The sequence below is a fragment of the Chironomus tepperi genome, unplaced genomic scaffold (genome assembly GCF_022539635.2).
Source record: "Chironomus tepperi strain 1889 unplaced genomic scaffold, CSIRO-AGI_Ctep_v1 contig_262, whole genome shotgun sequence".
Taxonomy (NCBI): Eukaryota; Metazoa; Arthropoda; class Insecta; order Diptera; family Chironomidae; genus Chironomus; species Chironomus tepperi.
This window is the reverse complement of record NW_027226384.1, coordinates 660726-675974: the sequence shown is the minus strand read 5'-3', so window position 1 is coordinate 675974 and position 15249 is coordinate 660726. Positions and strand designations below refer to the sequence as shown.

Here is a 15249-nt window from a genome sequence, read left to right as displayed (position 1 = left end):
TGACGCCTTAATTATAGGCTTATTACATCATTATCCTCCTTATTATAGATTTCAATGGACAATGAATTATACATCTTAAGCTACATTCTTGAAATTTAGAAACTCTCATTATCTCGATTATGCTTTCTCGCTATCAGGATCGGTGTTTGAATTTCCCGGGAAATCCCGAAATTTTCAATCCAAATCCCGAACTCGATAAATTTTCAGGATTCAATTCCTTTCGACATTTATTATTTATGAGATTATGCTTATCTCGAGAAGGATTTGAACCCATTGTTCTCTCTCGATTTCTGGTCGAATACACTTTCTACTTAGCCATCGATGGATTATTTCGAAGTTTTGCAGAATGTTAACTTAAACTATTAATCCTATTTGAATTCCTACATACCAAAGAGGTAATATTAGCTTAAATTAGCATGCTAAGTTCTTGCATGCTCAATGAATTTTCTGAGTTTTCTTATGATTCTATTTTTTACATGCTATGGGTACAATTTGCGTTCATCTGAGTTAATTTAGGTACGTAGCTAAGAGGGCCAGAAGAGAATTGGAAAACTAGCAAAATTCTTTGGCTATGCTTCTAGTTCAGAATCAAGAAATTGTCAATAAATACACGAAAAGAAGTATATGAGTAATCCGGAGTGACTTTTTCACAACCTGATGGATATTTTGTTGCCATACAAATTTTAATCCCTATTTCAATGAACAGTTTGAATTTCTAGAAATTACCATCAAAGCAAATTGACCCAACATGATTGAAAAGCTCTAAAAAATTTTACAGTTTCCAACCATTTGAACTTTCACAGAAGTACTTGATCTCTATTACCGGGTCTATTACTCCTGAAGTCTTTAACCTTCCAAGAACCAAAAAACAACTTTTTTAAGATTTCACAAAGAAAAATGTTCATCTACAACATCTGGATCTTGCAATGCAACTCTTTTTTTCTGTATCTTACATCCTTTCAACTTCATCTTGTTGATTTCTTTTTGTAGTCATTTCTTTTCATTATTGAAATGAGTGTCGTCTCCGTATTCTATGTCATTTCATTGCCTTCATATCGGCTTAGTGTAAGTATCGTACTTTTTATCCACAAATGAAATAGAAAAGAAAAGGAACAAAAAAATGCTCTCAGTGCCACTTGATGTTTTTTTCTTCCTCATTCTCGTTTCCACTTCCTTCTCATCTCATCTTCTTGTTCTTCAATGAGATGATCACATTTGAAATTATGACATTTTTTTCTATATCTTGAATTTCTTTTTTTTATGTGACAAAGTTTTCAATTTTTTTTTCTTTTGCTTCCTTATACTTTGCAACATTGCTTATTGTGTGGCTGCTTTTCTTTTCTATTCCCTTGATGATATTTTTTGAGGAAAATTTTTTTGTTGAATGAAAATTAAATTTTGTGGAAAATAGGTCGATGTTATGGAAGGTAATGAAAATATATTGAAGTGGAAGACTTTTTTAAGGCTTTGGATGTCGCTTTTTTGGGGTTTTGAAAGTCTTTATGTATATTTTGGGTTGGACTTTTGAAGTGTTTCATTGAGACTAGATTTTGGTGTTGAAAATTGTAAGTTATGTGGTTTATTTTGATACTAAAGGCACAATGACATAAAAATCGACCAAAATCAGCCATCACAAAGCCTTTAGGGTACCTTTACATTGTGCTGTTATCAAGGCGACGTATCGGAGATGGCGCAGCGACGTTGCTGTAGCGGCGTTGTCACAGTGACGGAGCGGTGGCCTTACAGTATTTGCAGTGAAGTAGTAAAGACGTCACGTTAAGGTAGCAAAGATGTCAAAGTGCCATAGCGAAGACATCACAGTGACAGCAGAGATGTCACAGTGACATAGCGAAGACGTCACAGTGACATAGCGAAGACGTCACAGTGACATAGCGAAGACGTCACAGTGGCATATCAGAGACGTCACAGTGACATAGCGAAGATGTCATAGTGACATATCAGGCTCGTCACAGTGCCATAGTGAGGATATTACATTAATGAAGCGGCAACGTCGCGGTGACGTCGCGACAACGTTGCAGCGATTCGTCACTTTATTGACTACATTGTACACTTCAGAGACAAACAATCAACAAATAAGCTCTGCCTCGCAACAGCTAACTATCTAAAAAATTTAATCATCCTCAAAAAATTCCACCAAAATTCATCCTAAGGGATTCCTTTACAATTCCCTCTTTTTATCTATAAAAGAAAAGAAAAAAGCTTTTCTTGTCACTTAATGAGTTTTTCAATCTTATATTTAGAATCACGAAGAATTCACAGCGATGGATAAATAGGAAATAAACACACAAAAGCAAAATGACATTGAGTGGGTTTATTGCAGCTGAAAATGAGGATTATTAAAGGCAACAAGATAATTTTGAATTGAAAATTAAGAGAGAGATTTTCGTTGTCGACAGTTATCCCCATCTTTATATGTCATTTGCTATTTTTTTACAATGGGAATAATGCTTATTTGGGAATAGTCGTTTATGCCAAATGAGAGTCTAGACTTTGTGAAAGGAAAGCTTTTTAAGGTTTATGGAATGTGATGAAATACCTTTGTAGATGATTGAGAAAGCTGGTTTAGAAGGTATATGGGGAGCTTTGGAAAAGTATGGGTTTTTAGGAAAGCTCAAAAAATGACTGGAATTATATGGAGTCAAGTCGGCTCGGATCAACTTCGAGCTCCGGGTTTAGATGCTTTATTCAAGCTTTAGTTGATTTTGAATAGTTTGAGTTTAAGTTTTTGTGGATCTCGGGCTATTACTGACACCAAAAAAAAAACAATATCGTTAATTAATCCTAAATCTGGCAACAAGTTGATTTGATTCAAGCATGGTGCGCGATTCAAACCATATTCGGTACCTAGTCAGAGTCAAACAGCCTCAAGCAGCCGATTTTGATCGATTAGCTAATTTATACTATTCGGGACATTTAGGTAGCTTTTTGTGGTTTTGCGGAACTAGCAACAGTTTTTGAAAGGCATACGGCATTAATTCGAAATTTATTCGAATTTGAATTTAAGGAAAGATCGGAAAAATACGTAAATTTCAAGGAAGAGTCGAGTACAAACTCCATTTGATCCCTGAAAGCCACACGGCATGAAAAAGTCAAAAACCGTGTACAACGTGATTCTGTCTTCAAGTCAGACTCGACAAATTTTGTATTAAAATCCTTTCTACATTAATCAAGACTCAAATCACTTAAATTGAACTTAATGACCATCCACAAGCTGCAAATAATTTCCCATCAAGTAAATCTACTTATATCCAACTAAAAACCACCAAACTGACAGCCGTACGTCTAGTACATCAAATTTATAACCGGAAACCTTTAGATACCCAAAACTAACACTTCATAATCCATTCATCCGTAATAGATGCGCGACATTAATCAATCTATTATGCTATCATAACTTATTTCCTGTTCCTTAGCCCACCGCTACATAAACATCATCATTAACTTTAAGAGTGAAAAGGAAGCAAAAAAGGGGAAAATAACTCTTTACGACAGTTTTGTATACACAGCAGCAAAGAAAGCGTGTATAAATACATAAACATAGTGGTCTTGTGATAAGGAATACTTTTCATCAGTTCCCTCAAGGCATAATGTGAAGACATAAAAAACGCAATTTAGATTTTTATCAATATTTATTTTCCTTTCCTTTTCCCTTCCTTTCCTTGCGCCTCGTCAATTTATTTTCTCTTTCATTGCTACACACACAGAACCTCCCTTTTAAGTCTATTATGTACCCCAAGAGTGTATATACATACCTTTTATCGATAACATAACAACATCGCTTAGTTTACGCTCGCCAGTCAATGTATTTGTTGTTAGACATGTGAATTTTTTTGATGCATCTTCTGGTCGGACAACGCGTATGCACAGGTCAACGTTTCCACTTGTGACGATGTATCGACCACCTGTGTATAATTTTATAATTTTTTTTATTTATTTATTTTGTGTTTTGTGAGATGAAAAATAACATAAAAAATTGAATTAATTATAATTTGTACTAATTGGCATAATGTTCTTTAATGTTACTATAGACACTGTCGTGTATTGTTCCCAAAAATGTTATTATAATCATACAAACATTCATACATACATAAATAGTACAGCAAGAGTGAAATCAGGATTGGAGACTTGAGTGTCAACTTGAGAATCAACTTGAGAATTGGAGACTTGAGAGTCAACTTGAGGATTGGAGATTTGGGAGTCAACTTGAGGATTGGAGACTTGAGGGTCAATTTGAGGATTGGAGACTTGAGAGTCAACTTGAGGATTGGAGACTTGAGAGTCAACTTGAGGATTGGAGACTTGAGAGTCAACTTAAAGATTGGAGACTTGAGAGTCAACTTGAAGATTGGAGACTTGTGGGTTAACTTGGAGATTGGAGACTTGAGGGTCAACTTGAGGATTGGAGACTTTAAAGTCAACTTGAGAATTGGAGACTTGGAAGTCAACTTGGAGATTGGAGACTTGAGAGTCAATTTGAGGAATGGAGACTTGAGAATCAACTTGAGAATTGAAGACTTGAGAGTCATCTTGAGGATTGTAGACTTGAGAGTCAACTTGATTATTGGAGACTTGATAGTCAACTTGAGGATTGGAGACTTAAGGGTTTGGGAACTTGAAGATCATCTTGAGGATTGGATACTGACTATTCTGACTACACCCCTGATATGCAGCATGAATAACATAAGCCATACGAAAATGGCTCATGTTGAGCATCACATAAATTTTTAATTAAATCGATTTCACAGAGAACGAGAGAGAGAAACTTTCCGGGGCATCACATTTATGCATTATGCATATTAATACTATGAATTCAAATGAATGCGATGGGAGAATTGTGAAACTGGACTGGGGATATATAGTTTAAAATAGATAGTACTGCAAATAATGAATGAATAGTAAAAAAATCAAGTCACAGAGTCGATCGATAATAATAAAATATAATCAAATACAATCCATACAGCACATGATGAGGGCAAAAAATGTGTGCTTTTTGAAGGAAAACATCAAAACATTTGTGGATTTATGAAAATGCGTGTAGCTTTTTTGTGATGAATTAATCCAAAAATAAAGTCTGAGTGAAATGTGAAACTACAATCGTAACCTTGGCAATAATCACCTTAATGCCCGGAACAGAATTAAGTCCATTTTATAGCTTTTTCATTTCAAAATTGGATTTTAAACAGAAGAGATTAAATTTTTTATAAGTGAATTAATTATGGTTTTTGCGAATGAGGATTATAGATGCTGATAAAGAATTTTAAAGCTGGTTGATGGAGTTTTTGGGTAGATTCTGAGAAATAGCATAGAATAGAATGGTATGGAGTTTGTTTGAAGGTAGAAATGGTGCAGCAATCGATAGTTTTATAGATCATCTCAAAGCATCTATGAAGGAATTTAAATTTAGATTCCATTTTGGACGGTATGCTGGAGACGAGCCATATATAGGTGATTCTGCCAGTGCAGCAATAAGCTATTTATGACCGTGTGGCTAGACAACAGACTGGGGATAGCTGTCGAGGACGAGGGTTCGATTCCCACTAGAGAATGATCTTCCAATCATCATATGTAGCATTGTAGGCATGACTAACGCCATTACAACCTCTATCCTCAGATTAAAGCATTTAATCGATATTTTGTGTCTGTTTAAGCTTAATCAATCGTCTATCTTTACCTTTGACTATCTAAAAATACTTTGAACCATCCATTTCCTTTCTAAATCCTTTAAATTCTTCCTCAATTTTACACAAACTCCACGAATATAACCCTATAGACAATAATTGGGTCAATAAACATCGAGATGCGCTTCGACAGAGAAAAAAAAGTCAGTCTTTTATTCACACACCCTTTTCTCATCTCCAATAAATTCGGAAGTCATGGACATCATGGGAGCATAACGTTTGATAAAGTACAATAGCCCAAAAATTTATATGCGATTCTTTTTTCCACTCATTCATTTCTTTCCTAGCTTTCACAATGAATAAAAAGCAGCATCATTTTTCCTGACATTTTAATTCATCGTAGAAAAAAAAAGAGAAGTGAAACAGTCGAGTTTTCGGTCATAGACCCATACGACAGAGACATAGAGTTGCAAAATAAAAATAGCAGTGCTTTTTTGACATGAAAAAGCATTGACAACCATTGCTAGCAACAAAAGTATATATATAAACACATAATGGAAATGAATGGGATATGAAAATGTTATCACGAAATAAATTTCAATGAGAATATATATTCAATGGGTAGTGTGATGCCGAAAATGGTGGGGGGTAGTAAAGGCAGAAAAAAATGAATTCTCAACCAAAAAAAAAAGAAAGCAAAGCTTTGCTGAAAATAAGAGGCATCATGACAGAGTTGGGAAAAGAAAGATAACGGCCGAAGTTGAAATCCAGCAGCCGAAGACAACGACCGAAGTTAAACACCGGAAGCCCAAGACAACAACCGAAGTTGAATACCGGAAGCCGAAGACAACGACCGAAGCCGAAGACAAAGACCGAAGTTGAACACCAAAAGCCGAAGATAACGATCAAAGTTGAACACCGGCAGCCGAAGACAACAACCGAAGTTGAACATCGGCAGCCGAAGACAACGACCGAAGTTGAACACCGGCAGCCGAAGGTACGACCGAGCACCGAAGCCGAAGACAAAGACCGAAGTTGAACACCAAAAGCCGAAGATAACGACCGAAGTTGAACACCGGAAGCCAAAGACAACGGCCGAAGTTGAAATCCAGCAGCCGAAGACAACGACCGAAGTTAAACACCGGAAGCCCAAGACAACAACCGAAGTTGAATACCGGAAGCCGAAGATAACGATCAAAGTTGAACACCGGCAGCCGAAGACAACAACCGAAGTTGAACATCGGCAGCCGAAGACAACGACCGAAGTTGAACACCGGCAGCCGAAGACAATGATCGAATTTGAACACCAGCAGCCGAAGACAATGACCGAAGTTGAACACCGGCAGCCGAAGACAATGACCGCAATTGAATATCGATAGCCGAAGACAACAAACACAGTTGGGTTCGGCACTACCATACAAACTCTGTATCATAAAAATATCGAATATATGGGAGTTGAATAATGCTAAAATGAGATGTTACACACAATATTGTGAATGTATAGAGCGAGACGCAGGAGGGGTTAAAATAGCTGAATGAAGGAAATAGAGATTATCCATCACATAATAAATCATAATAGTGAATGAATCGTTTTCGCAGTATGTGATGACTATGTATGTGAGAGAGAGTAAAAGCTCTTCAGTAGATAGCTGTTTCATCTCCATCCATTTATTGGATATATGCCTTTGAATGATAATTGAATTGTTGATGCATGTCGAGGGGCTTTTTGTGAATGAATTTTCTCTGTTATGGCATTTTTGAAATAATTTTTGAGATTTTTGACTGATTGATGGCTAGGACGTTATTGTGAAATGATTTTAATGGTCTGGCAGTGCTGCTGCTGTAATATTTTGAGGCATTAATTAGCAAATGTTTGGAGTGGATGAAATACATTGGCTGCTATGTTAAGAATCTTTACCTACACACTGTTTGACATTGTTACTATTTCTGGACTTTTTATGTAAAAATTGTGTAAAACCGCCTTTGTAGCTTCATTGAGTTTTGTTTGTAATTGATGCATTATTGGCTAGAATGGAAGTATTTTTAGACTGATTGACTAGGCATAGGAGGTAGTAGACCTGACAGCAGAGCGTGACTCGATTCAATTGCATATAATCTCTTTAGTCTTTGTTTTTAACTGTGAAGTCTGCTTGGGTTGTTCTCTATTGAGAACATTGAGATTCAGGTCTGCACTAGGGCGTTTCACAGCTAATGATTGCTGGAACGATTTATTTGATGGCGCTATTATCAGCTTAATGTCTCTAGCCTACAAACAGAGGCTGTGAGTCGCGTTTCCACTCAAATGATTCGAAAAAGGACAAGTAAAAAACGCTCTCCAGCCGAGTCTCGAACCCATGACCGCTGGATCGGTTTTGCAATAATTATGTACCAAAGTAATACACCATTCCGCCACCGAGCCATTTCGACTAACTTAGTTAAACTTGGCTATACGTAAATCATATATCTTTAATCTCTTTATTCAATAGAAATTTTTTTCTTTAATTCTGTCATCAAAAGCGATCAAAACTTCTTGATCCAATAAACGTCTAACCAATCTTCTAATGACTTGAACTTCTTTCAATAGTTTGGACGTTGAAAAACTTTATTTTAATGATCCAATAAATCAAAAATCATTTCAATTGACTTGAATAATCAAAGCTTACATCCTCTCCAGAAGCTCCAACTTGTTTAAAACTTTTAAGCTTATTATATAGTTTTTTAAGTAAACCACTGACAGTTGGATTCATATCTTCCCACTTCATGCTAATAATACTCATAATAAATGTGGCTGGCAACATGGAAAGAACATGTAGTTGAAAAATGGATGCTGCAGTCGTAGCTTCTTAGCCGTAAAAAGAAAATTCAGTAGAGCATTTTCTTATATTTTCTATTCCATCAACATCTCTCTCACTGCTCATGTATAGTCTAGTTTCAGGCATATATGGTAAGTGCCTATCTGTCAAAATGTACTGATTATGGAAGTTCATACGATGAGTTAAACAATCTTTTTCCTTCACTTTCATTTTATTTTATTTTTTCCTCATCCTCTAACTTCCATATTCGTATATTTTTTCATATATTCACTTACCATAATGCCTGAACTAGACATATATTAGCATTAGTGTGTGTTGTTGGAAAGATGATTCAGTTCATGCTCTACTGAATTTTCTTTTTTCCCTCTCGACTCGACTTCCTCCGTTTTTTTTTTTCCTTACATTTTTCTCCATTTTCATAAATTTATTATGATTATTATTATCATGAAGTGGGAAGATATGAATCCAACTGTCAGTGGTTTACTTAAAAAACTATATAAGAAGCTTAAAAGTTTTAAACAAGTTGGAGCTTCTGGAGAGGATGTAAGCTTTGATTATTCAAGTCAATTGAAATGATTTTTGATTTATTGGATCATTAAAATAAAGTTTTTCAGAGTCCAAACTATTGAAAGAAGTTGAATGTCATTAGAAGATTGGTTAGACGTTTATTGGATCAAGAAGTTTTGATCGCTTTTGATGACAGAATTAAAGAAAAAAATTTCTATTGAATAAAGAGATTAAAGATATATGATTTACGTATAGCCAAGTTTAACTCAAGTTAGTCGAAGTGGTTCGGTGGCGGAATGGTTTAGAGTTTGGTACATAATTATTGTAATACTGACCCTGCGGTCATGGGTTCGAGACTCGGCTAGGAGAGTTCTAAACACTTTATTGTACTTTTTCGAACCATATGTACCAGAAACGCGATTCCGCAGCTGTTGGAGCCTTATAAACAAAAGTGTCAAGAAAGCGATTCTGATCCCTTTATGAGCTGTAACTCTTCTGAATGCAGAGGTTTTACGATCCATCACTTTATCAACAATTATTAGCCATGAAACGACCTAGTGCAGCTGGAAGGACATACCCTGAAACAAACCTCGTTACCCACTTGAATCCAGGCTTCTGAGTTGCGTCTTCAAAAGATTTACTGAATCGTGTGCTTCTCAGAATTGAATGATTACTGTGCCTCCCAGGATGACTGAATCCCTATGCCGTTCATGATCCCAATACTCTGAATATCTGAAGGCTTTTCAAGTGTATTTTTAGACAAAAGTCATAAAATTGTATTTCAATTGCTGATCATATATTGATATAGACATCTATGACCTTAGCCAACCTTCCACTCCAATTTTCAGTTTCATCAACAATTATTTACAAAAGTTTTGCCCAAATAAAAACAAACACTTAAATACTCAAACACTTAAAGGTCGATCCAAATTCAACTTTCTTATTTTTTTCGATGTCTTAATATCTTCTTCACGACTAACTGACAGAGGCGGATTACAGTAAAATCTGTTAAGTGCTTGGGTGGGTTTTTCTTTCGTATTTTTATCAAGCCTCACATTTGGGCGTTTCTAAAATCAAGCTTTTTTTAATAGATTTTCGATGAATGTGCAGAAAAAAAAGTCTCGCTTTTTGGTAATAAGAAGACAAATTCCAATGGCATATTTATGTTACGTAGCAGAAAAGGTTTCATAACATGACATAACAAAAGAAAACTTTTTGTTACTACATTATTTAAATATTATTTTAGGTCATATCCCACAGAATGAATGGATTAAAATGGTTACATAAAATAAGCTTAAAGATCATGTAAATGTTGATATAAAAAAAAATGTTAACAGAATGGAAAATTTGCATAGGAATTACATCGAGAGTATGTCTACATTTATTATAGAGTGCTGAATATTTCCATAGGGTTGATGGGGAAAGGGTTGGAAGTATTTTGGGAAAAATATTGAAATCTGTCAGGTGCGATGCAAATTATTTGTATTATTTTATTATTTTAAGGATTATTCAAATATTGAGCTATATTGTGCTGATAGAACAGACGAATTATGGATTTTTATGAATATAAATTAGCTAAAGGAAGTAAAAGTAGAAATTAAGGATGCAAAAATTGATGCAAAAAAATTAAAAATGATGCAAAAAATTATTAAGTGATGCAAAAGTTAGATGCAAAAAAATTAAAAATGATGCAAAAAAATTAAAAATGATGCTAAACATTAAAAAATGCAAAAAATTAAAAATGATGCAAAAATTAAAATGATGCAAAATATTTGATGCAAAATTATAAAGATGCAAAAATAAAATGATGCAAAAAAATTATAAAATGATGCAAAAAATTATAAAATGATGCAAAAAATTATAAAATGATGCAAAAAATTATAAAATGATGCAAAAAATTATAAAATAAGCAAAAAATTGCACAAATTATCCAAAATTAACAACTAATCAGCCACACCCAATTAACATCCCCAATTTCCACCATCTCCCCCTAATGATGTGAAAAGAAATCTAAATCTTTAATGACGCAATAACAATCAATGCATAAAGATCAAATCAAACAGAATCAAATCGTATAAATAAATCAACAAATAAAAAAAAAAGCTGCTCAACTTCAATTTCTAATCCTTCAATATTATTCATGATGTAATAAAAAATTTATATATATTTCCTCGTGCTCTTTAGCATCCACCAATTGTGCTGCTGGGTGCTCCATTGTTTGGTTTTTATATATTTATTGTGAAGTTCACTAAAGGCAGACATTCACAATAATAAAAGAAAACAATATTTTTTAGCCTTACATTGTTGTAGATCAGTGGTGGACAACCTGGGTGCCGCGGAAGAATTTTGTAATAAACCTAGACCGAAACCGTACACTGTGTAGTTTCATGGGATAGTTGACAGAACTCTAGGGTTCCGCTGCACATTGACGGAACTCTAGGGTTCCGCTGAACATTGACGGAACTCTAGGGTTCCGCTGCACATTGACGGAACTCTAGGGTTCCGCTGCACATTGACGGAACTTTAGGGTTCCGCTGCACATTTTAGTGATAAGCCTCGACCAAAACCGTACATTTCGTATGGTTCATGACCTTCCTAACTGCATACCAGTGCCCCGCATCTCACAGATTGCCCACCACTGTTGTAGATCGAAAATAACAAGGAACATTTCATTATTCAGAAAGTTTCGCGCAATATTCTCTAATAAATTACAGCACATAACAGAAGAAAACATGGAAAGACCTCATAATAATTTATCAATATATAAAAGGAAAACTTATTTTTATTATTGTGTGGAAATATAATTGGCATTTTCTTCTTTCTTCTCTCATTTTTATCAGCAATTGTTAACAATATTCTGATGAAGAAAGAAAAAAATCGAATTTTATTGTTAGATGCTGCCTACACATAATTTTCATCTTATGGTGTTGAGGACTTAAGGCTTTTTATTCTTTTGTAATTGCTGACTTTTATAGATTTCTCTTTTAGATTGTGGAATATTTAAGTATGGACATTGAATTTATTATTAATTGAAATAATTATTCATGATATAAATAACATGATTGAATGATTTATTATTCTTGATAATGATGAAATTGATGATTGCCATTTAAAGCAATTTGAACAGCATTTTTGAATAATTTTCTTCGTAGAAATTTTGATGCAAAAATTGAAAATTGAAAAATACAAAATTGAAAGTTCAAAGAAAAATCAAATTGTGATTTATAGAAAAAAATATATCATTAAAAAATATAAATAGCTTTGATTTTTTGAGCAGAATTTGTAAGGGTTTGGTGAAAAAAATTGTTGCTAATTGAACATTTTATTGATTTGGTTATGACAATGTTGGTAAATTGCAACAAAATGGAGCAAAAATTAGCAAAGTTAAGTGAATTCAAACTCAAGTGAGCAACACTGAACAAATCTGAGCAACACTGAACAAATCAGACTCAAACTTATTAAAAGTTAGCTAATATAATCAAAAGTTAGCAAATTTCAGTCAATTGTATTGAAATTGAGCAACTTTGAGCAACACTAATAAAAACTAAGTAACAGTGAGTAAAATTGAATGCAACTAAGCAACTCTAAGCAAATCTACTAAAATTTGTGTAGATCCAAACAATATTGGGCAATTTTGAGAAAAACTGGGCAAAATTGAGTTAATCTAAGCAGCAAAAGAAATTCTGAGTCAAACTTAACTGCAAAAGTGAACAAATTCTAGCATTACTGAGCAAATCTGAGCACCGTTATATAGCACTAAGCAAATCTGTACAAAACTGAACATTACTGAGTAAATTTGAGCAAAATTTAGTCACACTGAGCAATACTGAGCAACACTGAGCAATACTGAGCAAAACTGAACAACACTCAGTCGCACTGAAACACTGAGTCAAACTGAGCAACACTGAACACACTGAGCAATAATGAACAACATTGATCAATACTGAGCGACACTGAGCAAAACTGAGTAACTCTAAGCAACACTGAGCAATACTGAACAACTTTAAACAACATTTACCCCAATTTCATCATATCAAATGCGCTCAATTCATCACCACTCCCTGCATCCAATCGATTTTTTTTCCCACGCATTTCCCCACTAATGTGCCTCTATTTAATACATTTCCTTTCTCATTATGTACATACATAACATTGTATGAAAAAAACATTGTATATGAAGCCTGATTCCCATAAATTGGGTAATTTTTTGAAAATTTATTGCATAGGCAAACCAATAACATTAATTTTACGATATCGCCTCACTTTTAATTATTTTTCATCTCTTTTTTTTTTATACATTATTAAACAAACAAGGCTCATTCATTCATGTAGACAATCATTCGTACCCAATTTATTTTCCACTATAAAATGGAATAAAAAAGATTCATAATTTTAATATTCAGATCTTCTACTCGGTTCTTGCTCACATCTGACGATTTATACCCCAAATGGAATGCATTAATGTTATTAAACCACATACTTAATATTAATAACTGACAAATATGAGAGCATGTTTAATGAAAAGCCTAGAAAAAAATAGCTACAGAACTTGTAATTTCATAAATGGCTGTTTTATGGACTGAAACTTTGAGAAAATGGCTGATAATTTTAATTTGTGGCTTTTGGGGTAATTTATGGCTTTTAAGAATAAATTTGAATATAGTTAATTAAAAGTTTTAATTTGCGGTATTTATGGGGAAGTCATGAAATTTTGTAATAATGAGGCACATATTAATAAAAGGCTTGATTGTAATTAGTCTGAGCAACATGAAGATGTATGCTTTGGTTAATCGATTCAAAATGGCTGGCCCAGATTGATTTTGGTAATTTGTGGACACCATGCAACCGTCAAACTTGATACATAGACCAAGTAAAATTACGGTAGATCAGGCTCTGATACAATTATTACACTTTCCCATATTAGATACCATTACGCTATTCCATTATGTTATATAGTACTTTATCATATCAATTGCTTTCGATACCCAGTTCGCATATTACCAAAGGTAAACAACTTATGTACCAAATGGAAGTGCACGAGTAGGTGTAAAGGTAGATGTAAGGATAGGAGTAAGGGTAAGTTTAGGGAAGGAATACAGGTAGGTCTAGGAGTAATGTAGGTGTAAATGTAGGCAGATGCAGAGGGAAGTGTAGTTGAAGATGTTGGTGTAAGAGTGGGTGTAGAGGTTAGTGATTGTAGAGATAGGTGTAGAGTCTGGTGTAGGTTTAGGAATGAATAGGTGTAGGGATATGTGTAAGAATAGGAGTAAGATACAGAGAAACCGACTCCAAGATACTCAGAATCCACAACAAAAAACGAAAAATTCCTAACCTGAACACAAATGTCTAAAGAACCGCATTGACTACACAATTTGAAGAAACCCTAAAAACAGCCTCTGGTGTTTTAAACTCATTATCACATCCCAAAATGAAATTCGTCACAAATAGCATGAAACTCAAATTAATCATGTTAAAAACTCAATTTTGGCAAATATGAAATCCTTTTTCATCATCCAAAGATACAAACACCAATTGTCAATATTCCCATCCAAAATCAGAATATTCTTCATCCATACATTCTCATTCAACAACATGATAAAATATGCCAATTAATAAGATTGCTCACATATACTTACTAATATCACTATTGTCAGTCAAAAGCTCTTCTCCTCGATACCATGACGTGATTTCAACAAACTCTCTCATATGACTCGATACGATGCACTTGAGGAAGGCAATATTGTTGAGATATACTTCATGTCCATCGACTTTAACATCATAAGACTGATGAATGATTGCACGAACATGAATATTTCGACTAATTATTGTTCCAGCATGATTGGATGCTTGACATCTATACACTTGATCATGAACGTCTGATCGAAAGAATTGTGATGAGAATGATGGAAAATGAAGGGTTCCATTGCCTTGAATTTGCCTGTTAATTGAGAAAAAAGAAATTGTAAATTGGATTATCCAAAAAAATAAGGAAAATGAAATTTATTTGTAGGATATGCTCATGAAATGTTGTGTCTTAATAGATGTGCGTGTGTTTTGTACATTTTGGATGCAAACTTTCTCTTTTATTTTCCAAATCTAATTCTTTTTTTCCTATCCACACTGAAATTACTTTTTCTTACTTAACAGGCCAAAAGAACTAGTTCCGAGCAACCTTGAGAGAAAGTTTGGCATGAAAACGAAAACTTTTGACATGATTCAATTTTCAGTTTTTGTTTTACTTTTTCACATGTTTACTTTGTTTTTGAGATAAGAAATTTTTCGTTCCTTTT

General features: G+C 34.1%; 1 protein-coding gene across 6 annotated transcripts in view; it reads right to left on the bottom strand.

Annotated features, from left to right (window-relative positions):
- Window positions 1-15249, bottom strand: part of Dscam3 (Down syndrome cell adhesion molecule 3) — a 66633-nt gene that overhangs the window by 19989 nt on the left and 31395 nt on the right. For 5 of the 6 annotated variants that reach the window (XM_070642128.1, XM_070642127.1, XM_070642126.1 and 2 more), the window contains 2 exons: window positions 14596-14897; window positions 3774-3923 (listed from right to left, as the gene is read on the bottom strand). In XM_070642128.1, coding sequence (XP_070498229.1) covers window positions 3774-3923; window positions 14596-14897 — 452 coding nt within the window. The remainder of the gene's footprint in view (window positions 1-3773; window positions 3924-14595; window positions 14898-15249) is intronic. The other variant, XM_070642132.1, reaches the window with a different exon arrangement.